Genomic DNA, 25,951 nt, shown 5'->3' with positions numbered 1-25,951 from the left:
CATCTTCCTTGTTTATTGCAGAACCTTGGAATTGCCCTCAACTGTGCTCCTGTGGCTGTCTCTATATTTCCTGCTTGAAATATTTGCTGCTGCTCTGTAACCCAGAATACAGGACATTGGTTTTCTAGACCAAGAACATTTGGCAAACTCTTTATAAGTGAATGTGCCTGCTGTCCTTTCTTCTTTCCCTGGCTATCTTTCCTTGAACCCCTTCCACTACCTCCTACCCCTCAGCCCTTCTCTCCAGATCTCTGTGTGTTTACAACTCCCAAGTCTTCTTGGACCTGCCCTTCGTGGCTGCATTTTGGGCCCTTTCCTTTATCCACCTGTTGTCTTCTCAGAATCACAGAATGGTTTGGGCTGGAAGAGACCTCTAAAGGTCATCCAAGCCAATCCCCCTGTCATGCGCAGAGCACCTTCTGCTAGATTAGGTTACTCAGGGCAACCTGACCTTGAATGTTTCCAGGAATGGCATCCACCACCTCTCTGGGCAAGCTGTCCCAGTGTTTCACCACCCTCATTGTTAAGAATTTCCTCTCTACACCTAGCCTGCATCAGCTCTCTTTTCACTTAAAACTGTTACCCTTTGTCCTGTTGCAACAGGCTCTGCTAAAAGGTCTGTCCCTATCATTCTTATGCTCCCCCTTGAAGAAAGGGCACAATAAGGTTTCCCTGGATTCTTCTCTTCTTTGGGCTGAATAATGCCACCTCTCTCAGCCTGTCCTTAGAGGAGAGGTGCTCCAGCCCCCTGCTAATTTTTCTGCCTCTCCTCTGGCTCTACTGCAATAGATCCCATGCCTTTCCTGTACTGATCCACACTACTGGTGTTAATGGACCTTGTTTTGTGGTATTTTTGGAGTGGCACCAGAGTTGCTGGCAACAGTGTCTTAGGGTGTTCCTCCTTTGCCAGCACCACTTAACCCCTGAACATCCTGAGACCTCTGCAGTGAGCAGGGGGTGACAAAAAAGTTGGAAATCAGTCACATGAATTTGTCTTGCACGGTGTGTAGCGTTTGCATTTATTTCTATCATTTAGCTAAAGCAGCCAGGGGACTTTATCAGCAGCCTGGAAAAATTCAGAGATGCCACAGTTCCTCCTGATACAGGGTTTGAGCAGGACATCCACAGTGTAATTCTCCAGGTGGGAATTACAGATGGATACTGGGTACAGAACTATGCTGCCACTCCTGCCATAGCTCCCTGTGGGACTGAGTTAAAAATGTAGCTTCTGAGAGCCCACTGAGGGCTCTCCCATCACTCCAGCTGCTGTGCTGGGAGGTTTCCAGCTGTTTGGTTCAGCTGGAATGTGCAGCTCCCTGGGGAGTTTGCTGTGACTCTGTTACAGAGGAAGATGGAGTGAGCACAAGGCAGCCTTCCCCGAGGACTGCAGGGGCTGAGTTTGCAAAGCCAAGAGCTGCAGTCAGAGAACCCTGACCTTTGTATTAGTCACTACTGAGTGGCTCCTCAGTGTTTTTCAGGCTCACTGCACAGAAAATGTCCAGCTTTGTTCAGCAGATCTGCAGCCTGTTCAGCTGAGCTGCATTAGCACAGCAGACATATTCAAGCTCTTTCCCTGCTCCCTAAAAGGTTTCTGTTAGAAGTCATTCAGTGTGGAGGTAGCATGATGTTCTGTCACTATTTTAGGCCGGATGTGGACTGAGTTCATTAGCTGAAGTTTCCAAAATGTGATTTTCCTCTTTTGTGATCCTCAATTTTAAGAAAACTCCTTCTTAAACTTTTTTTTTTTTTTTTTTTTTTTTTTTTTTAGGAAATAACTATACAAATTTTGAGAAGAGATTTTTTTTTTGTCTATAGATCTAGGTGCTTTTTGGAAGAAGAGGATAATTAATTATGTGATTAGGAATCTAAAATAGTCTTTTTGTCAACCCCCCAAAAAGTTACAGGAATGACACAAAAGATTCCTAACAGAATTGAGCCTTTTTCATCATGTATTTTTCATACAAAATTTTAAGGATATTGTGATTTTAGCCCTAAATTCTGGAAATTCCAGCAGAGTCAGACCTGGATTACTTTGATAAACACTTTGCCATACTTCTGCTGATAAACCTCAAAAATATATGAACAGTAAATTCTTCTAGAAGAAGTTTTGAGGACATGAAAAGCTTTCCTTTGCTCAGGAAAATTGCCACCCTCACTGTGCTTCACTAAGTGTGCCTTTCTCCCTAACACATGCTTTGTTAATAGGGGGAAAATAATTAAAAAACTTGCTGTGCCAGAAAGTGGATGTGTTCTGTAGCACCTTCATTATAAATCAGATATGTCTGCCTAGGAAAATCCCCTTTTAAAATTCAGCTTGACTCTGGTTATTGTACATTTGCACTGATAAATGCAGAAAGCTCCCTTCCTTTCTGACTTCTCCTCAGCTCTTTCTCAGCTTACAGAATAAGAAAATTATTTTAAAAAGAAACAAAAGCAGAAAGGGAAGTTCAGCAGCACCCAAAGGAGAGAGAAGAAACCATCCCGAGTGCAGATGTGTTACAAAGCCCCTGTCAGTGCCTGGCTCTTCCAGATTCCAGGGGAGCACCTGTCCTCATTTCTTGTGGGAGAGGTGGGATAACCACATGAAGCTCTGCTCCTGATGCCTAAATGTCAGTACTCACACTGAAACATGACGTTTTATATTCACAACTCACAGAGCTGTGCTGATGTAAAATATTTAATTTTGGGCATCACTCCTGTAAATGTATCTATTGAAATTCCTGGCTCGAGCAATGCTCTGGTAGGGGGACCCATGAGCTCCTAGTCTGCAGACAAGCATTTCCTTTTATTGATTTTCTCTTTTATTCATTTATTCATTCTCTTTTATTTTATAACTCTTGTTCTTGAGTTATATCTTGAGGAGTAAATTTCTGTTTCCTTTGTATTATTCTTTAAATTATGATACTTTTTGCATGCTCTTTTAACTACATTTGTTCAAAACACTGCTTACCTTAAAGTATCTTCTTTGGGGATATACTTCCATAGCTCTGATGCTTTCTGACCCCAGTATGTGAACCTTATTCCTTTGCAATAACTGTTTCAAAGAGTGCTCAGCTAGCTCAGCTTTTTTTTTTTAACCTAAGCAAGGGTATAGCCATTGATTTGATAGTCATGGTATTAAAAATAATGATTTGTAAAAATAGTAAGTATTCTTTTTCATGCTGCTGTCCTTGCAAAAGTGGTGTGCAAAAGGATTTTCAGCAAGGTTAAGCTAAAGCAGTGATTGGGCTGTTTATGTCAGCAGCTCTGTCTTGTGCCATTGGATTTGGAGCACCTGGGGGCAGGTGAACAGTGCAGACTGTGACCCCCAAAGTGCAGGAGTTCCTACAGAGCAGTGTTGATAGTTCTGTGCTGTGGGGCTGGTTCCCTGCCTTTCACATTCCTGACTCTTTCATACTGGCAGAATGAAATAACTGCTTGAGTACTTTCAGGTTTTGCAGTTTCACTGCTGTCACTTGTTCCCAGAACTGCTCTGCTGGGTGTGTGTTACGTTATCTTGGAGCACTTGAATGTTGCCATCATGAAAAAGGAATTTTTGATTTATGATATTAACTTAGAACTGTCTGCACCTTTCGGGGGAGTAGTGTTTTACACATATGTGTGTGCTGATCAGTGATGCTCAGTCTTCCAAATGGAGTGGGGAGGCAATTTTGTTCCACTGCTACTTTACTGACATCCTGCTCTGGTGCTGCTGTGAAAAATTTTGCTGCCCAGCCTTTTCTTCTACCTTTACTTTTCTCCCCCATAACATCAGTTCCTCGCAGTTCATCCTTGTCTTCCCTCATGTTCCCCCAGTCCCAGGGAGGGCACAGCTCTAAAGGCCTTTCTCTCCCCTTAGTGGGTGTCCCAGGGTGCAGGGGGTCTTCTCTGCTTTCCCAAATAAAATATTTTCAGGATTTGAGAGGGCAAGAAAGGGAAGGACAGCAGAGTGAGAAGAGCTAACAAGTCAGGATTGCTGCTCATGGATGGAAGTTGAGTTTTCTGTTGGCACTTCCTCTTTCCCCCTCCTCTTCTGTGGGACTGATGTGTGGGGTCATTAGGGGATTGCTGCCCTAGCCCAGCTCACAGCAGCTGCCTCCATTGGAGGGAACTGGCCAGCAAAGCAGGCAGTTTATTAGAAGGGGCATTCCCAAAGACAGGAGTGATGTTTGTGTGAGCCCAAAAGCTTTTCTGTGTCACTTGAAGACTGGCTCCAGCCAAGAAATTCGAGTGGGGATGACGGTTTTCTTTGCTGTTGGTTGTTCCTATATTTGGAAGCACTCCATCTTTAATTGCCTGAAAAATTAATAATAATATGGAGCAATCACTACAGAGACCTTTTTTTGAAATACTCCCAGATGGAATGAATGTCTGCCTTTTGATTCATGTCCAGCCTCCCAAAATTCAAGCATATTCACTGGTACAGAGGAATTTATTTTGCACCCAGGGGTGCAAGTATAAATAAGATCTTTGACATGAATAACGAGAGCAGGCTGTTCTCTGAGTGCTGCTGAACTATTTCCATTTGTCCTCTGGAGAGCTGTAGGAAAGGCCTTTCCCTTTTACCTTTTACAACAGTTCTTGGGGGTGACTTGATTCTTTCTCTACCATGTACCTCAATCTTTATTGCAGGGAAGGAGTGTGGGGAGTAAACATCAGGTACTGTTCAGTCTCTCAGCCTAGGTAAATTACTGAAGTATTATTCCATTTTTGTCTAGAAGACTGGCAAATTGACCACTGAAAAATGTCACTTCACTTGCAGCATTCCAGTTGTTACAGGTTTTTAGAGTCTGTATTAAAAGTAGTTATAAAGAAAATTTTGCATGATTAATCCTCCTTCCTGGGTGGTGAGCTATTATGGATTTAAAAACAAACACAGAAAAATTTTTCTCTTTTTTCTTCTGTGCTCTTGACAGACTGGGGGAGAGAAGTTCCACAGATCACAGCTCTGTGGTTTCTGCAATGATGTTCCTATGCTCTTTGAAGATAAACGTGGAATAGGAGGTGAACTGTTACCTGGCCAGACCCTGAAAATTACCAACAGTGTGTTTCCTGAGGCAATGGGAAGAAGCAGTGCTCCTTCTTGGATAGCATTTGACAAGCAAGTATGTAGAAATCCTGGATTTTTTTCTATTCTGGTGAATAGCTACAATATGACAGAGTATAATGATGAAATTCCATTAGTCAGATATTTCAGAAGATTATTTTGTGCACGCAAAAAAAGCTCCTAGATAGAAAAAAAAAAAAAGAGTGGTGGTGGGTATTTTTCATTACATTAATATATTGGACAATTAATACAAACATATGTCATGCCATACAGCAATGTATAAAAATGTCTCTGTATTGGGATACCTCTCCTACAGGATTTAACAAGACTAAAGGAGTAGGCAGCATATTCCTTTTTAGTGAAAATCATGACAATAAAGGAATTATTTGGCACTTGGGCAAAGTGTGTGTGGGCACTTGGGAATCATTAAACTCAGTGCTGTATGCTTGAGATTCACTCATGCCATCATAGTTGTGTCTTCAAAGTCCTGTTGACTTCTGGACTTCTGTATGATTTGCTATTGTATAATTGAGTATGTCTGACACAGACAGGAATTTAAAATTAGGGTTTGGTTTTTTTGTTTGTTTTTGTTTGATTGGTTTTTTGTTTTATTTTGGGATTTTTGCAAGAATATAGTGACACCTTTCAAGTTAGAGAGTTACCAAGTAACTGTAACATGTGATGACAGGAATTTTGTAGCACATTGTTGTTGCTTCCCATGTTTAAAGTCACATTAAATTCTACTTAGAGATGTTTTATTTCTAAAGCAAAAAGCCTACAATTAGGGAAGGAAAATGATCCAGAAAAAGGAATCATTCAGCAGATCGCAGAAATGTTGCATGACTAAATGATTATGGTATTTAAATATTGGGAAGAAAGGCAAATCTTGTAATTTTTGCTTTAAAAGAGAAGCCATGCAGGTAATTGGAGTACAATTACACATTCATCTTTGGCAGAGCAGAACTACAAGAAAATGTAAGGTTTGAACAGCTCATGTTCCTTTGGTTGGCTTTGCCTCTGAGGTCCCTGGTCTTGCTGACAGAAAAACATGCTTGGGGATGACCTGCTCCAGTGTGCCCAGGTCTTAAGGCTTCAGCCAGACCTGGATTTGCTTTTCCTACTCCCTTCTTGGAGCAAGGAGGGGTGTGTTGCCTCCTCAGGAACTGTGGAATCAAGGAGTTCAACAGGAGGCAAAGGGAACTTCCAGTGAGCATCAGGTCCTGCCCTTGGCTGGTGAGAGGAACTTGCTGACCTTTGGCCATTCCTAATCCATATGTGCATCCACAGGGCAGTCCTGGACAGGAGTTTGCAGGTTCAGAATTGGCCTCTGGAGGGCTCATGTGTTTGTATTAATGGCAGATTTTTGCAAGGTACTTACTTTCCAACTAAATCAGCTTCCCCAGTTAGGAGCCTGGAATGCAGCTGTGTCCTCCAGTGCTGCAGTTTGGGGCTCAGCAGAATGAACTTAATGAAAAATGGTTTGAGTAGGTGTTTATCTTTTGAAATGTAAGCTGCTTTCTTACCACTTTGGCTGCTCACTTTCAATAGTACCATAGTAATTGGAAGAAGGATAGGCATAAAACTTCATTATTAAGTAGGCTGAGAAGTCTTTGTGATTTCACTTGCCTAATAGAAAGCAGGTGTAAATTTAATTTTTCTACAATTAAATACATACACGAGGCCTCCTGGGCTTGAAATGATGTTTGTAATTTGACTACCAGAGAAACTTTGTGGTACTTTGCAAAGTGCTACAGAGTTTGTTCAATCTTTGTTATTTTTGGTTTTCACAGGTAAGATTTAATTTTCTAAGGAGTGGGATGGGAACTTGGTAGTTCTGTACTGCAGATGAGACTGGAGTTAGGAAGTGTTACTTTTGAGTATTTTTAAGACTAACTTTGCTCCAAAATGAAAAGTAAGTCATCTTCCTTTCATTTGTTCCCCTCCTCACGCTTCCCAAGTCATCTGCTTTGATCTGCAAAATTACAGTTGGCTGCTGCAGATATTTCAGTCACACACTAGCATGTTGATAAGGGTATAAAGAGAATAAAGTGTGAGTGCAAAAAAACCTGGACAAACTCCTCAAATGGAATAAACCAGGGCATAGGTGTATGCTTAGAGAAGGAAATAAATCCAGTGTATTAAGGATATGATTGAGCTTGGAGTTCTGTGCAAACAGACTGCTTTGCCTGGCTGGTGTCTCATGAGACAGTTGTTCTCAGAAGAGATCATTGAAAAAATTAAGAATAATTAGTAATAAAACAGAGCTCTTGAACATATATGTTCATCAAATGTCCTTATTCTAGTGGGACTGGCAGAACAGGGACAAGAGGGTGCAGAAGTTTCTGTGTTCGCAGTGGTTTCATGGCTTATCAGCAGCTGGGTGAGGAATGAAATTCTGATCCTTGCAGCTGAAGGCCAGGATGTTCAGACTGGGATACAGTGGTTGCACCACAACACCTTTGAAGTCCCCTGGAGTGTTCAAGAGATTTATACAGGGCTCCCAGTCACTCCAAAACAGCTACTCTTTTGGAGTGACTGGGAAGGATCATTTGGTCACCAAAAATGGTACTCTACACCAGTGTTTTGACAACTGGAAGGAGGAAGAGATGTTGAAGGTTGATAGTTTGTGTTGCTTCTGTTGTATGTCAGATGTTTTGTCCAGTGTTTTTGTGTTTGATTCATGAAACAGTGAAATCCGCAGTGAATCTGAAAAAAATGTGGTCAAGTATTAATTTTTAAATTTATTTTCAAGCCTGTTGGTTGTTCAGAAACTTGCATGTTGTAGTAATTAAATAAACTATAACTGAGTTTTCTAGATTCCTTTGTGTGAAGATCTAATACCATTAGGTTTAAGAGGTAATGGTTATGTCATTTGATTATAATTTACATTTTTTTTCTCTAGTGGTGGAGGGTCACATTGCAGGACAGTTGATGCCAAAAATGTGTCTGTCATACTGTTTAATGGTTGCTGATAATCAGTGGGATCTAAACCTTTGAAAAAATTTCTGGGAACAGAATTATTCTCATTTTGCACTTACCCTACCTGAGAGAAGGGAATGTGACTGAGAAGTCTGGGCAGGACAGAGGGTGGCTGTTGTGTTCTCCTGGGCAAGCTCCTACTTCTCTTTTCCCAGATGTAGAAAAGGAGGTTGTTCTTGTCTATGAGGTGTTACAAAATCTATGTCTTCAATACTCATTGAAGTACTTTGAGATTCCCAAAGACTCATGCAAAAGGAGTACAGACTGTTAACTGGTGTGTTCTGTCACGCAGGGAACTCAGCCAGCTTACTAGATTTCAAACATTGCCAGCTCATAGTCTGCTAGATGCTTGTTGAAACATAGGGAACAGCTAAATTGTCTTTTTTTTTTCAATGTTTCAATGCTTCAGGTTGTCTGATGAATCAAAAGTAAAGGTAATTTCATTTATTTAATATAACCAGTGTGGAAAATAAAGTATAAATTGACAATGATTTGACCCAAATGTGTTGGGGGGACAGGATGGAAACCTATTTTAATTAATGCTTTCCTGCACATACTTACCAAAGCAAACATCCTGCTAGATAGTGGACTAGGAAGTTGATACATCTCTCATGTTCTTTTAACACTGATGTTGGTGGTTAAAAACTGATAGCAAGAAGTTCAAAGTTTGTGTAGTGGTGTCTGAGTTTGAGCTGAGATTTCCAGGTATGAGGGCCAGTGAGCACCTTCTGTGTGGAGGTGGGAATATTTTTATTTTTTATTATTATTATTATTATTATTATTATTATTATTATTATTGCTATTACAAGAGACTGTCAAGAGAAGTTGCTGCACTCTGAGATTTCCCCACTCACTGAACTGCAGGACCAGGGAAGTTTTGAAATGCCAATATAACACAGCTGTAGGTGCCTCCTGAAAAATGTAGTTTCTCTCTGATAGTCTTCAGAACCATCTGAACCACTTGCAGGATTTGCTTAAAAAGAACTCTTTCCACTTCCCTTGATGGTAAAGCCATTGCTGTCATCATGCACTGTATTGTCTAGTAATTCATAGAATAGCAGTCTAAAATTTGCTTCAGTACCTGGGCAGCTCATTGTGTTATCAGAAATGCTTTGTTTGGAAGGTTTTTCCAAGCAACCTGCTGATAGTTTTGTATTTGATTTATTTCTTTACTTTAGAGTTTCATCTCTGCTTAGATGTTGTGATAATAAAAATGCCAAGCAAAGAATTTTAAATTTATGTGCTTTAATGTGGATTTCTGTTCTTACATTTCTGAGAAATAAATCTACCTCCTGAAATCCATACATTTAGTTACTTATAACCTATACAAGATTATTTGACATATTTTGCAAAAGTGTTGGAGATTTTGCTGCTTTATATTTATTTATTGTTTGTAATAGGTGTTGAAATTTGATGCCTATTTTGATGAAGAAGTGCCTGAAAAACATCAAGAGCCGTATCGAATCAGACACTGTAAAATATTTTACTACCTTGAGGATGATACAATTCAAGTGACTGAGCCCGTAGTGAAAAATAGTGGCATAAATCAAGGTATCTGTTTTTATTGGATCCTTTTTTCTCCCCTTTGTCTCTTCAGTACAGTCCTGGTCCATTCCAAAGGATATATAATGTGAGTTCTTATAGCTAAAATGGGGTGTAAATGCACAGGTGTAATTGTCTTTTTTTGTTACAGATCACGATGTGAACTTTTTTATTGTCTTAATTTCCCAAGATGTGGCTTTTGTAAGGCTGAATCCTCTCCCCTACTCATACAATTTTTTTCTCTAATATAGTAGTTTGAAATGATATGGTGGTAAGGTCTTTGTCAGTGTTGTGTCACTCCTGCAAAAACAGTTTGTGTCCTGGATCTCCATTCCTGAGCCTGGCTCCTCCCACCCTGGCACTGACAGGGAGTTCTGTGGCAGCAGCTCTGTAACTGTTCATGAGCTACTGTAGAGTCTCTGCCATAAATGAAGACAAGAGTCTTCTGTGCCTCTGGCTTTTGGTTCTTTTATGATTAAAGTGCCCTCAGCACAGTAATTCTTCCTTGATGCCCCTGAAGTTGAGAAGCTGCCTTGCCTCAGTGTCACTGCACTGGGACCAGCCTGAGGACTTCAGGAGGAGGGTTTTCTGTTCTGATTTACTGGGGCATTATTGGACCTGATTTGTATTAAGAAAATGTGATCTAGCAGTCAACATCCTGTTGCAGAGGGGGAACACAGCTGCTGCTTCTTGGTGTTTATGGGTCAGTGCCAGAAGTAAAAGTTTTCAAGAGATATAATCCAGAGAAGCAGGATGTCTTGGGATGACTGCACCTCCCAGTCCCCAAAGATGTTTTGTACATTTTATATGTTCTTAGCACAAAATAAGTTAACCATTTAACTACCCTATTCCCAGATCAGCAGGTGCAATCAATTTCTCTGTCTACACAGTAAGATAAAATTTAAAGTTGTTATGTGCATCATTACTGTTAGGAGTGGGATAAAATTGCCTGTGAATCTCTTAAACTGGTCATTCAGGCACTGCTGTCCCTGTGTTAAGTAGTTCCTGCCAGAAGTTTTGTAGGCTCATCAACAGGGACTGATTTTGAATGCAATGAAACCTCATCCTACTCCTACCTGGGCAAGTGCTTTTTCATGTGAAGAAAAGCATGTTGGGACTCTTTCCCTTGCCCCATATGTAAGACGTGGGAGACATCATCAGGTTTAGGTTTTCCTTGACTTGTGTGCCCCAGGAGTGGGAGCAGCTGCCTCTGGGGTTTGTGGCTTAGAGGAAATGTCCACTGACAAAGGAAGTACAGAGAGTCAGAGGTGATGCCTTTGAGAGACAAGGTGGAAGCCAGATTCTTTAGAGCAGGATAAAGCAAATTCAAAGCCGATTCCTTTGAAGGAGTTGTTTTCATTGTCTTTGTACTATGGGTTGTGCAGGCTGCCTCTTCAGCCCTAATGTTCCTGGCAGTCTAGTCCTGTTCCTTTGGTGACAGGAAGGCTACAATTTCCTCATGTTTCCTTGGTTGTATCTTGTGTTAATGATTGTTGGAGTCACTTTAGATACTGGATCTAAAATTAACTGAATGGTATTAGATAGAAACAAGAATTTTCTCAGTCTTCCATGAAAGGATGTTTTGAAAGTCTCTTTGAGATTGTCTGAGTACTTTATGTGGGATAAATATATATAGGCAACATATTTACCTGATGGATTAAAAAGAAATGTTCCAGGATCTCCAAAGTGCACTTAATTTATTTGTCACTGGTATCTGGGCTGGTAAGGAAGCTCTGTGTATTGGTTGTGTTTAGGAAGGAAGAAAAGCTGTAGATTGAAAGGCCCAAGGACTATTTGGAATATGTTTGGGCTTCACAGTTGATGCATAGATATGGGGCCTATACCTTTTCATAAACATCTACATAAATATTCTCGTTGTTCTAGAAATTAATATAATGTAGAGTGAAAGAGGTGATGGAGACTTTTATTAAGGGCATTCTCTACTCACGTGCACTTGGAGTTTGACCTCATACTCCATTACTGAAGACCAGTGACAAGTTATTATGTTAAAGGCTCTAAATATTTGTTGTTGAATACATGCAAAAGCAATGTTTTAAAAAAAACACACACTAAATCATGAACTGCTAATCTTACAATTTTCAATAAAGAATTGGGCTATTTCCTCTTTTATTATAATTCTGTCTATCTTATGTAGTTCAATTTTTTTTATCCTGTTTGGGAATTTTTAAGCTCAAGAACAACAGGAGTGCAACTGTCTGCATTGCAGAGTTGGTAAACTGAAGCACAAAGAAATGAAAATCTTACCCATGTTCATACAGAAAAGGTCATAACAGGGTGAGGAGCTGAACCAAGCTGAAGTTCAGGACCTTGGTCATTATGCTGCTCTCTGCACATCTGCTGAAATACAACTTTTCAGTTAATTAAAATTCCAGAGATTTGTAGAGGAGAGTTCAGCTGCAGAAGAGCTTGGGTTGCTAAAAGGCAAACTGCACTGAACAAAAGAGCACAGGTGCGTGAAGAAAATGGTGTGAGGACATCAGGGGCAGGATGGGCTCAGTCTGTGTGAAGAATTGCAGAGTTGCAGTGCCAGGAAAGGCATCGTGTAAAGGAGGAACAGCAAAAACAAGTGATGGATAAAGTAGAATTGAACTGTTGAAGGCAAAAGGTGTTGGTCACCTTTACTTGGATGTTTGCCCTGTCAAAAAAAGGATGTAAACCAGATAGCTGGGATGGCTGTTTTTGGGAGGCTTCCTGGAGAGAAGGTTAGAGCTTTGAGAGTGTAGATCAAAGGTAGATCTTATCTTGGCTGGTTAATGCCTCGAGGGCATGGGATTACCAATGCTTGTGCCATAAACCACAAATGAGACTTTGGTCTGAATGGGAGTCCAGGAATGATGGGGTTGGAGAAATGCAGTAGTTTCCCATTGTACTCTTGCTTGTGGTTTTGAGGAGGGACATTTGGGAAGCTTACACACTGCAGGAAGATCTGGTGAAGGAACAGTGGTCAAAGAAGTTAGAAGAATTTCGAAGTTCAATTATAATTTTACAAAACTGAAACAAATTGGTTTCAGAGAAAAAAAAATGCCAGAAAATGTGCTTTTACCATTGATCAAAATCTCAGAGCAATGAACTAAATTTTCTGTGTGAAATGTTTCAGTGACTTTAGAAACTGCTTTATGAAATTGGCTACTGTACTTGCACATGAATTTGGACTTATAAGGTTGCCACTAAATAACTGAAATCTAAACTTAATTTAATTTTGGATACTGCCTTGCAATTTCCAAATATTAGAAATATTAGAAGAAATCTGTACTGAGAGGGAATGCAGAGACGTTGAACTTGAGAAACCGGAATTAAAGCAAGAAACAGCAGGACAATCACAGTGCACAAGGCCAAAGTCAAGATAAGGAGAGAAGGGCAGTAAACTTGACCACATAACAAACTCCAAATGCTTCTTCCACAGCCAGAATGCCAGAATGATAATTACTCTTTCAGTATTAAAAAAAAAAATAAAAAAATCTCCCATAGAGAGCCGGGCTACATATGGCAGTTGCAAGTGTTTTGTATATATAATTCCCAGTTAACAGGACTGTGGCTGGCTGATACTGTCTTATCAAAAGGTCATTTCTGTTCCCATGGGGTTGACTGTAGCTTCCAGTGCAATCCAGACCCTGCAAGCCAGAGCAGAGTGGAGGAGCTGGCTGGTTTCCCCAAGGTCAGCCAGCTGAAAAAGAGAGTGGAGCTGCCTCCTGGCTGGGTTCCCAAGGCCGCCTGGCTGAGGAGGAAAATACAAGTGGGAAAGTGAAGTTGCATCAGCTCCTCCATTATAACAGATTATCTAAGAGTTTAAACCTCCCCCAAGGCCTTGAAATAATTGTGATTTTGCCATATTTGATGGTGGCCAAATCATGACCTTGCTATGTTCTGGAAGGGTGATTAAGTGAATGTAAGAAGCCTCCTTGTTTATTGGGATGAACTTTGTGTTGCAGGAATAATAGTGGTGGCTGCTCCTCCTTTCTGTGCAAGCAAAGTGTGTCCAAATTCCAGGTATTAGGCTGAGGAAACTCTGGATGCCATTTAATTTCTTCTGCAGAGAAGAGAAGCAGCAGAGGCAAAATAATTTTTTGCCCAGCTTCATTGTCAAAAGACCTTCACTATTACTGAGATCTCCCTAAGCAGCTGCTGGGTTTGCCAAATAATCCAGGATCCCAAAAGAAAAGAAGATAGGCTACAAATTATGGTGTGGGATCTCAGTGCCACCACCACTGTCAGAGAAAAGCAGTACCTCAACTCCCTTTTCACGAGCACAGTAGAGCAGAGCTTTAGTTTGACCCAATGCAAATATTTAAATCAAAGCTTGGTGGTGCAGTAGAATGTCCTGCTCAATAAACTGACAACCAAAGAACTACCAGGAATAGCAATCCATCCTGACCAATCTGAAAACTGCACATTCAGGTGCTCCTTTAACACCTTGCAACAAATTTCTAGACAAAATTTATTATTTTCCAGAAGGAAGAACAATTTCAAAATGATGAGACCTAACCTCAGCTGATTTTATTAAATTTCAAATTCAACATTATCAAATGTACCCTCTAGAGGTGTACATCAGGCACAGTGATACCTAATAAAAGCAAAGGATTGCTAGAGATATTATCTTTACAAGACGTTTTCGATTAGGAAAGAAATTCTTCTCCCTCAGAACAAAATGAGTATGTGTGTTTCACCCTTAAAAGTGATATGAAAAACAAGTTGAGGCTTATTCACCAAATCTGAGGTGAATATAATCTCTGAAAACACCTCATATTAGAAACTTATCAACCATTGTGTTTTAATTAAAGTGATGATTCAACGGGATTTGCATGCTCTGACTTACCCCATTGTCTGTTGATTGACCTAACAATTAGCCATTATCAGGAAAATATTTTAAAGCATAGGGGTTTGTTAAAGCTAATGCAGTGCAGTTTTCTATCCCATTAAAATGTGCTACTCCCACATTTTCTAACATCTTTCATGAGGATACATCCAAAATAAGTGTATAATATGCTTAAGCAGATAGAGGTTAAAGTTTATTTTACAATCAAAGGTCAGTAACCAGAATGTTGGATTTGGTACATGTGAAACATCACAATGATGAATGGGTCTTAAATCATTATTTTAATGGGAACATAAAGTAAATCTGCTTTGTTGCTTTATTCCCCTGAAAAAGTAAGGATATGCTTTCACTGTAGGAATTAGAACTTAACAAACAACTCTGATAATGTAGGGAAAAAAGGTATTTCATACAAATTAGTCCATAGGGAAATAAAGTGAAAAATAAAGAATTCCCATAGACTAACCTAGGAACAAAGCCCTTCAAACACCAAAGCAAGCACACAGCGATATCTTGCTCCCTTCTGCCCTGCCTCTCTTTATCCCCTCTCTCCCCAGGCCCCCTTAGGTTGGTTATGAAATTCCTCTAAGTTATTTCTAAAATATTTCTGGTATCCCTACATCACTTAAGTTGGAAGGGATACCTTAAGATTGTCTAGTTTATGCCCCTGCCCTGGGCAGAATCAGCTGGAGCCAGATGCCCAGGGCCATTTTGGGTTTCAGGTATCTCTGAGAATGGAGACTATGAAAAAGAAAATCTAAGTGTGTGATTACTTTGTCAAAATTAAAATATCTCTTTTTTTCCCTCCTCTCTCCTTCTCTCCTTTCTTTCTGTTTTGGGTAATGTTCCTGTTAGACTGTGGGTTATGAGGTCCTGGCTCTGTATTTTTGAGATGGATTCTTTGCTTCAGACCAGCAATCAGCCCAACTCATCTCTCTTGTCTCTGCCTTCCATGTGCTTCTTAAGGAAGCTCAGTTCAACGTCCCTGCCTCCATGCTTGATGAGTCATACTTTTTTCCCTGCTAAGGCATTTTTCTTCTCTAAATTTAGTTCTGTTGGGATCCTTAGAGCAAATATTATTTACTCCATGAATTTATTCTGTTTTACAGGAACTATTGTTCGACGGCACCGGATTCCACTTCCACCTCCTCATGAGGATCAGTTCTATACTATGTATCATTTCAATATCAACATAGAAGTAACCTTTTATGGCCGAAGATACAAGATTATAGATTGTGACCTGTACACAAAAAATTTCCTGAGGAAGATAGGAATCAGATTAAATCCTCCTGCATGCCGTCCAGACGACCCATACATCACAGAGCGGGAACAGGTCAGGAGAGGCACCAGTAGTGAAAACTTGCTTTGAATAAAACTTGATTTGAATGCATACTAGTTATATGCATTACATACATTATTTCTTTAATATCAAATAGAAAGTAGCTATTTTAACATAGTAAATCCCAAGAGAAAACTTGGATTTAAAAAATTTGGTATGTGGGTCACTTTACTGTATAAATAATTTTCTCTTGATGTGTTCACACACCTTTTAAAACAGAATAAAATTAATTAGGAATAATAATATAAACCTTACAGTATAAAACTGAAAAGAAAAAAAAGTCTACCTATTACATTTTCTGCTGTAATTTACAGGTTCTACTTATGATTTTGCTTGAGCTAATCTAATGATAATAAACACTTTTAAAGTGTTTAAAGGAATATCTGATTGGAGTTGCTGTTCCTGCCCACTCATGGCTTACTGCAGACTCCTTTCTTCTATTCATATGTTATCTTTCATCTCTATCCCTACATGTTTTTAACAGCTCTTTGCATGTATAAAGCAAATTCTTCTGCCATACAGAACCAGTGTTTTGCAGTTTTAAGACCTGCAAGGTTTTATTTACCTCCCTCTTTTGTAAGTGTATGGGAATGCATATACACAAACATACACACCTCTGGAAGTCTCACTCACAACTCCTAGATTCTATATGGATTCTCCTTTGCAGGATTTGTTGTTTTTTCATTTTTTTTCTCTGGGAGTAGTAATGGGAGTGATGTTGTCTGTTGGGAATAATGACGAGTTTCTTTCAGTTCTGTATTTCTTGATTAATCTGAGTGCAAATGGCACTTGACCTGACTCTTGGGACTGTTGGCCCACAGTATGCAGCCTGTTGTGACAGATCCAGCCTGGTCCTCTGAAAGCAGCAAATGCTCCCTGTGTCTGTGGCATCCTTAGTGCTCCCAGTGAGAAAACTGCTGCAGGTTTCAGCAGCAGTAATGGAAGGTGACTATGACTGAGATGTGTAGGACAATTTCCATATCTCTGAGGCACTCTCAGGCCAACAGGCTGGTTTCTTTTCATTCATGCTGCCAGGCTTGTGCATTCCCCTAGTGAAAAGCAGCATTTTTAATACATCTGGTTGTGTGTTGTGGTGACTCAGCCTGGCCATGGGTCTCTTTTCCCTTACTCAGCCCCTGTGGGTAACAGCTGTGTATATAAACACATGCTGAGTTGTCTTGATACTGTCAGACTGTGTCTAAGTTATGTATGGTACTGCATAACCCATTTATGTTTTGATATTTTTTAACAACAAGCAAAACATTCAAGAATTGGGCACATCAATCCCTAAAGAGAATGGAGAGAGGGAAGAGGTTTGAGAACTAAGAGGTTCAGAAGACAAAAAATTACTAAAATCTATGTCTCCATCTTCTCAGTTGTTGAGGAATTCCAGAAAAGTCATTTAGCAGATCCTGGCTGCCCTATGCTTTCACTTTTCTGTGTGTAATTTCTGGAAGGTAATTTTTTTTTTTGATTGCTCTGGACTACTTTGAGCAAAATTAAATCGGTTTTCACTGGACTCCTAGTACATGGCCAGAAAGTGATGGTAGGAAGGAAGGCAAAGAATGGGATGGAATAGAAAATGAGGCCAGTGGAAAGTGCAGTAAACCATTTAGACTCATATTTCACAGAATTACAGAATCATTTTGGTTAGAAAAGACCTCTGAGATCATCAAGTCCAGCCTGTGACCAATCCTCACCTTGTCACCCAGACCAGAGCACTGAGTGTCACATCCAGATGTTCCTTGAATACCTCCAGGGGTGAGGCCTCCACCACTTCCCTGGGCATCCCCTTCCAATGCTTAAGAACCCTTTCCATGAAGAAATTCCTCCTGTATTTTTGGAGATGCTATTCCATGGATGACGATGGTGTGACCTGATTCTGTGGCTGTGTTTGGTTGTCTATTGCATCTTCAAGGGTCAGGAAGGAGGAAAGAGAGCACTGGGAAGGTAAACAACTTGGTTCTGCTCTCTTTATTTTAAGATTTGATGCTTTGAAAGAATGGGCCTTTTCCCTCTAAGATTTTTAAGGCCATAAGGTGTGTTAGTGAATAAAAAGAAATTTTGACAATGATACAAACTGTCCACAGTCAACACTGTTTTCTGTTCAGACAGTTCAGCTTATGTTGTCTCATCAATGTCTGTCACCATTCTTCTTTGGAAGCAATTTTGTAGATGAGAAGGATTATCTCATCCCTTTTAATGCACTTGGACATGTGGATTTTGACTTAGGGAAAACACTCTGTTCAGGTCACCATTTATATATGGGAACTAACAATATAGAAATGCAGTGATCATCATCCTGGGACCCAGTTTAACCCAGTACTCCTGGTTTTGCAGCAACCATGACTGCAGGAAGCATTTTGTCATAGGTCACATAACTGGAAAGTATCTTTAGTTGAACATTTGCTATTCCTTATCAGACCTGTGGGTGTGTTTTGAGAGGAAAAAAAAAACATATCCAGTAGCTGCCAACTGTGTAACATGAATCAAAAGTTAAAATCTATGTTTTAAAGTTGAAAGACAGAAATTACCAAAGGAAAAAGAAGGAACTGATTCTTTACACCACATTAGTTTAATAAGTCCAAGTGCCGAGTCCTGCATTTTGACCACAATAATGCCCTGCAATGTTACAGACTGGGGATGGTGTGGCTGGACAGTGCCCAGGTAGAAAGGGACCTGGGGGTGCTGGTGACAGCAGCTGAACATGAGCCAGCAGTGTGCCCTAAACCTAGACAGCACCATGCAGTTGTGATCCTGTTTTTAGGAGTAAATAATTAAAAATACATTTCTCTAAATTTCTCCTTTACCAGAGACATTTGGAGAGCACGAATCCTTTTCACCCTTATGAGCGCTTTGACACTTTGAAACAATTTCTGGAGTTTGATGGACAAGTTTTAGGGTTTTCTGGTGTGTGGAATGACCCAGAGTCGCAGCTTTCTGGTCCACGGGAACTTGTTCTTCGTTATTATTTGTCTGATGATACTATTGATATAAAAGAAATTTTACCAGACAACTCAGGCCGAGATGTAGTTCCATTTTTCCTCAAAAGAGATAAGCTTCCAAAGGTGAGGAATGAAAATTTCAAATTCTTCCACTAACTAAGAATTACTGAATGCCTTGTTTTGGAAATCCTGTATTAGGATTGCAATGATATTTAGAAATAGTTTTTAGAGTATTAATCATAATGGCATGATCTAGGTTTTGCACACTTACTCATGTAGTGAATTAATAAGTGATGGGAAAATCTCTTAAGGCTTGTCATGCTTAAACTAAAAGGAGCATTTAGGCACAGAGATGTCCTATGATTTTCTTTCTCCTATATTAATGTATTAAGGTAACTGTATTAATAAAACTCTGCAATAATGGAAGACAAGAAAATCCATTAATATTGATAAGCTTATGTAAAACTGAGGTGAATTCAGGTTTGATCTATGACTTGCATTTGCAGCCTTTGGAAAAGTCAGTTTTAGTATTCTGTAACATTACTTCATCATAGCAGGTCTGGTGTGATTTCTTAAAATTGAGTTTCTGGGTTTGGGACCTTAAGCAAACCAATTAAATCAATAGGAATCCATCAATAAGCTTTGTTGGGCATTAATCATGAGTAAGGCTCCGCTCAGAGACATCTTCAAAAAGTTTGTAACCTGTTATGATTATAAAATTACTGATCTGGATACACCTCTGTGTCACTCCAGACACATCCTGATGATAAAATAGCACCAACCAACAGATGGAATAAAATACTGGGAGTCTTTTCATCCTTTCCTTCTAACACTGATAATCTATTTGTGATGCCATAGATGTACATGAGATTTTATAATAAAATCCTACCAGCAAAATATTACCCTTTTCTAACCTTGTAAGTCCTGTGTTCTGAGATGCTGATTTAGTAGTGGCTCTGATATCAGACCCCTTTAACCACTGAGGTGCATGTTGTAATGATAAGGACCGGCTTTTTCCTCTGGAAATTCTGAGAATGGAAGCAGAAGAATTAAAAGTTGAGGGGTCAGGAGAGGTGGTAAGACAAAATGGCTTATTTTTATTACCCTGCATCAGCAGTTTATTCATAATTTTAAAAATGTGACATAAATATATATTAAGTTTGATATTACTGGGATAAATTACTACTGTCATTTTAAAACTCACAACAGAAACAAAAACACATCTTTGCCAACAGAATCATGCTGACTTGAATCTCCTGTGTTTGTGCAGTGGATAGGACCAACCCTGGATAGTTCTTTGCATGTTTTTATAATTATTACCAATCAAAATAATAGCCTTTAGAGCAGATGTTGACAGCGGTACTTTGGATATGCTGACCTTTGCTTTCTGTTTGCTTCCAAGAAAAAGGAGGCTTTACCCTTGGAGAGAGAGTAAGATTCTGAATGCAGCTTCTGGCATATGTACAGGCTTTTGGAATATACACTTTTGGCTTTTAGCTTGGTGGTAGAATCTTAGAATTTACCAAAAAATCTCTCAGAAAATACAACAAGAACAGTTAATGTATGACAAAGCTGCTGGTTCTAAGGTAGCAGAGTTCTCTTTCTTCACTGTCACCCATATTTCTGAAGAGTTGGTCTCTTTCCTTGCAGAATGCTCCCACTGCTCCGTATCACCCGGGCACCATCACCAATTACACTCTGCTCAATGTGTTGGGAAAGCCAGAAAGAAACAAAACCTATTACATTCGGGACGTTCTGCAGGTCAGAAATTGTTGAGTGCCTCCAGCTGTTGAATATATTTATCGTAGTTCTTGTAATTTCTGTGGTTGTTATCCTCTGCAACAAAGAGAGTTATTTATAGAATTGTGCTGCCACTGGAGAGTAGCTCAAATGAGAACTACTGAGATTTACTGTGTGTAAGTCCCACATTTGTAAAAGTGAAGGAGCTTAACATGGGGGGAAATATACTTGCCAATGGACTTAAGGTTATGTGTTAAATCAACCACACTGAATGACCTGGGTTTTAAGAGGTCCTGTGATTCTGAAATTTATGGAACTGCTGTATAAAATTTCCTTCTTTTATTAGACAGGAGCAGTGCATCAGGAATTTTACAAAGACAGTGACTTGAAAATAGGGGCAGTAATTAATGTTTGGGGAAGGCAAGTATTACTCTGTGATTGTGATGAATTCACTAAAGAACATTACAGGAAAAAGTATGGAATTGGTAAGTAGTGATAATTATCCTTTCCTTATGAGCATTTTTATGCTATCGAATTTAACAGAGATGTCTTCAAATTTTATTACTGCCAAAATATGTTCATTAAAATCTTTAGCAATAACAATCTGTTGTAGGCTGTTAGCAAAGCAGTAATTTTGCAGGTAATCCAGAAGGGCTTTCTTATACATTGCTCCATTGAAAACTGGCATATAAGGCATGTGTTCTGCTCCTAATGCCTCTATTTGAGAGCTACAGTGACAAAATAGTCATATGGATAAGAGTGCCATTTCCTCTTCTTACTTCCCCCTCCTCTTCCAATAGCTGTGTTCACAGTCAGAAAATAATAAAGAGCATGTAGTAAGTGGGTAAGTAGAATGAGTTCAATTATTTCCCTTTATACTGTATTTCATTTTATATGGATGTCAGAATCCTCACATAATAAGATTTTCTGACATGACAGATTTAGTCTATCACATTATTGGTTTTTACAATGCAGTTTTGTGTATTCTGCACCATTAGAGTGTGTATCTTGTGAAGTTTCAGTACTAAATTCTGGAAACATTTAGCAACTATGTCCATTATGGAAAAGCATTTTGGAAATGAATAACAATAGGGGCTTTCATTTATCTGTCTTTGAATGTCCCCAGTCAGACTTGCTAATGGTTCCATTATGGACATCTTCCTGCAAAAATGACTTAGTTATTTTCTGGCAGTTTATTCGTTCAATAAATATAGCTGAGCATCTGACTATTCAGAGATGTTGGAAGAATCCTACTATGGCCTTTCCTTGCCACTGTGAAATAAAACACCTGAACAGAATATTTCTGTCACTTTGTGATCAGATAGCATGTGTGTGTGTGTATCAGAGCTTGTCTGCTGCTTTGGGGGAATTAAATGGCGTAGCATTGCCATTCAAACACTAAATTTCTTATTTGGCAAAATATTTCTCATTTGGACTTTTTCAATAATACCTTGGCATGTCTATACCAAAGTAAACCTGATCTTGCCAGTGTGTGAGGAAGCCATGTTCAATAACCATACAGGTATTACCTGTAATAATAGCAAATTTGACTCTGGAGATGCAAAATAGGGGGGTTCTGCTCTGGGAATTCCTTCAGCCAAGTCCACTGCTGCTTTTGGCAGCAATATCCTCTGTCTGAGCAAATTATCCCGAACAGAGAATGGGGATTTCTTACTCGGGGCAGGCAATAAATGAAATGCAGCTGACCATCCTGGATCAAACATGCAGTGCAACCAAGTGATACATAAATGCAAAGGCCCTTCCCTTCCTCTAATGCTGGCTCAGTAATTACTGTTTATGTCTCTGGATGCTAAAAGTTAGGTGGTTTGCAAATTCGGGGAATTCAGAAGTTGCTGATGTGCAGAATTCTAGAAAATTGTGACTGTAGGTGGTCTAATCTGTTCCTGTTCTGCAGTAAAGGAGATTTCTTTGCCTCCTGAGGTATCTTGTCCTAACCTCATAGGTTAAGACACTGCTTAAAAGCTACTCTGAAGCTGGTTTGTGTAAATTGAGAGTAATTTTTTCTCTTATCTCTGTTGGACTTGGGGAACAACTGCTCAGTATCCTCTTTTAATAACAACCTTGTCCATATCTGAACACTATTCCAATACAAAACCTTACTCCCCTGCCTCCATCTCAGGCCATTTGCTGCTGAGGGAAAACCTTGCAGTCTTTCTCCACAGTCCATTCTTTTCTATCTGTGATAATTTTTCTCAGTGCTTTATCCAGTTTCTTTGGCTTGTTGACACCAAACACACACAAAGATGTGCTCTAGCTGAGACCTTTGGGGAACTGGGAAGTGTTTTACACATACTTTTAAGGATATATGATGGCAAAGACTCTGGCTCACATGGAAAACCATCCATCTTGATGCAACCTGTCTTGTTCACAGACAATACTTTCTTGGAGCTCAAGGGTTCACACACTTTGCTGTAAAATTCTTTCCTGCTTTCCCCACAAGGATTAAAAAACTTAGGTATGACTTTTTAACTGGAAGGGACCAGGAGTAGAGTCAGGGTAGGTTTTAGCTTAAAAGCAGGCTTTTAGAGAGAACTAGTAAATGTTCACCTTTTACTCTTAGTGATTTACACATTTTGTGTGTGTCTGTGGATGTACAAGGTACTCTCCATGGGATTGGTCCCACAAAGTGCTCAGAATTCCACTACGATCCAATTAAACACTGAAACAGACTTAATTGCAGTTCCAGTCCAGGGAGACCATTTACTTGAGCAAGAGTAAGCAAGTGGATAAATTAGTTCTTACATCAAGGCACAGTACTCAGCACCTCATGGCATCAATCCAGCTGTTTCGTTATTGTGTTTTTACATTACTCCCCTTCAATTTATACTCTTCTGCCAAAGCCATTAAAGAAGCTGACATTTATTTTTGAGTCTGCAGTTTCAGCACAAGTTGCTTGCCCACAGAATTTGCCTTTTAGGAGAATGAAGAGTAGTTTAGATTTCTCAGGAAGAATGCGATACATTTCCAATGTGAAGTTTGCCTGTTTTAATGTGTTTGTGAAAAGCAGAGCTTTTCCATGGATGAACACAGCTAATGCTCTTCAGTAGGAAGCTGATGGCATCACCTAGAAGTACTATGAATGCAAGAGAAAATTCATTAATGTGTGAAGTTACCAGACTTGCTAGTGCAGCCTCTGAGGAGGAGAAAAACACTCTGTAGCCATGTAGGTGGTTGTGGTCACCCTGCTGAAATGGGAAATAGGCTGATGTGCAGTGGGGGGAAGCTGGTACTTGTCCTTCTCACTTAATACAGTGCTTTAGCACAGAGTATAAAGTATTTTTTCTTAAATAACAGATTACTCAAGATGGAACAAACCCAAGAAAATCTGGTTTCCTACTGCTTTTTCCTCCCTGTCCCAGCACCTCCCAAGCCTGGCTGTTGAGGCTTTTCACAGCACCCTGCAATCCCTCTCCTGTGCCGGCTCTCCACCCCTCCCACCCCCTCATTTCTCAGGCTCCGGCCCTGACCCTCTGCTGGGGCAGGGCCGTGTGCTGGTGGCCAGGCAGCTGCTCCTGGATAACAGGGATAGCAGCTGACTCCTTGCTTTCCCCTCGGCGGGGCACTAAAGCCTGCTGCCAATTTTCACTAGGCTCGTCAGAGGTCAGTGCCTCTGGTGTTTAACCTCTCCACTACACGTGGTGGAGACTGAGCAGCAGCTTCTAAATATACTTGTGCATATAGAGATGCCTCTTTTTTTTCTCAGGTAACTGTAATAATCGTGAAGTGAGACTGTAAATGGAGATTTTCTTTGAATCAGAAGAAGCAGTGTCATGTTTCAGCTGCATGGACAGTTCTGTGAGCATTAGGTTTTCTTTATTCCTGCATGCGAAAGTTGTGGACATGTTTTTTTTGCCTTCTTATTTTACTTCTTACCTCAGTTGTGAAGCAAACTATCAGTAGAAGGTCTCAGCTGTTTGTCATACATCTCCTCTGATGTATAAAGAACACCATTCCATCTCACCAGGTTATCACCCCCTTTTTATATTGTCCAAGTCTTGTGGGATTTCTCTTTCTGTTCCTGGCTTTAATGCTCAGAGGTGCCTGTCCTCTTCCTCTGAAGGTTGAATTTCTTTCCTGCTTCTATACTCTGATATTCAGTATAGTTATCATTCTAATCCAAAATACGTAGCACTTAGCTCTTCCTTGAAATATGGTCTTATCTAACACATGAGAGTTTTCCTGCAGTTATTCAATGAGGGCAGAAGGTAATCTCACACTCTATACCAAAATCTTAGAATGTATATTGAAACTGAAAGCTGACAAGCTCATTCAGGCTGGTTTTATGCTGCTTCTCTGGCAACAAATTCTTCTTGAGGAATTTTGTTTTTCTTACTAAGAAGGTTTTGCTACCTTCAAATTGTTTATATCCTGAAGATGTGGCTGGAGCTATTTTGTTTCTTGCTGTTCCCTGTGCTTCTTAAAATCTCAGGTTTTGATGTTGTGAGAAGTCTACAAGTATGTGGTCCATGATTGAAAAATGAGGTGAAATAATCTCCCAAGTTACTGCAGTAACAAGGCATGAAACTGTACATAGCAAAAATACCTGTGCTATTCTATCTGAAATTCATTATCGCAGACTTTCACTTTACTCTCTACCTGCTGTAAATTTACACTGAAAATGTTACAGCCTGGAAGAAGTGAGAATTGATTCCTTTTCCAGACTGGACAGAGGTCATTTTCTTAAACACTAGTGACCACCTTGAGAAGAGTACATTTTGTATCTAAGTGCCAGGTGTCTGTCTGATTCTGCCCTAATGCTGTCTGGCAAAGATAAAATGAGTTTTGAGCTCAGGTAGCTGGCTCTTCACAAGTTCCAAAATTGAGTTTTTGACTAGTTTTGCAAACTGTATTTCTCCATGGCAATTTCTTTCTGAATTTCCTCATTCTGAGGAATATGAAATATAGGAGAGAATATGAAAATATAATCCTTTAAAATCCTGAAAAAAATATAGGTGACACAAGGCTAGATGTTTGTATTTTTCTGTTTAGTGAACCTAGACAGCTGAGGGTCAGTCTCTTTTCTCAGGTAACAAGTGACAGGACAAGATGGAACAGTGTAAGAGGAGGTTTATATTGGATATGAAGAATCATTTCTTGACTGGAAGGGTTGTCAAGCTAGAATAGACTGTCCAGGGAAGCAGTGGAGTCACCATCTCTGGAAGTGTTCGAAAAAATGTGTAGATGTGGTACTTAGGGACATGGTATAGTGGTAGACCTGACCATGCTGGGTTAATGGTTGGACTTGGTGATCTCAGAGGTCTTTTCTAAAATTTGTGATTCTATGATGCTATGAATGACACAAGATCATTTTGCATCTGGGATGAGATGGGAGCCGAAGGGCTGAACTTCCCTTTGGATTTCATTTACTGCAAGCTTCACTTGTGAGAGATTCAACACACCCCCAAGGGATAAAACATTAGTCCTCGTAATTTACAATTTCCTTCCAGTTTATAAATCTAATTTCCATCCACATGTGTTGAAGTTTACAAACGGGAAATGCTTTAGCATCTCTTAATGAGTGCCTTATG

The 25,951-nt window shown here is 39.8% G+C and overlaps 1 protein-coding gene across 1 annotated transcript in view; it reads left to right on the top strand.

Moving 5' to 3' along the window:
- EFHC2 (EF-hand domain containing 2) overlaps nt 1-25,951 on the top strand; it is a 54,171-nt gene that overhangs the window by 2,671 nt on the left and 25,549 nt on the right. The window contains exons 4-10 of the mRNA XM_066340552.1: nt 1,037-1,165; nt 4,896-5,084; nt 9,406-9,556; nt 15,488-15,711; nt 18,531-18,785; nt 20,313-20,423; nt 20,749-20,887. Coding sequence (XP_066196649.1) covers nt 1,037-1,165; nt 4,896-5,084; nt 9,406-9,556; nt 15,488-15,711; nt 18,531-18,785; nt 20,313-20,423; nt 20,749-20,887 — 1,198 coding nt within the window. The remainder of the gene's footprint in view (nt 1-1,036; nt 1,166-4,895; nt 5,085-9,405; nt 9,557-15,487; nt 15,712-18,530; nt 18,786-20,312; nt 20,424-20,748; nt 20,888-25,951) is intronic.

This window comes from Sylvia atricapilla, chromosome 2, assembly GCF_009819655.1.
Source record: "Sylvia atricapilla isolate bSylAtr1 chromosome 2, bSylAtr1.pri, whole genome shotgun sequence".
NCBI lineage: Eukaryota > Metazoa > Chordata > Aves > Passeriformes > Sylviidae > Sylvia > Sylvia atricapilla.
Note: the sequence above shows the minus strand (reverse complement) of the source record. Positions and strands in the feature narration are given on the sequence as shown.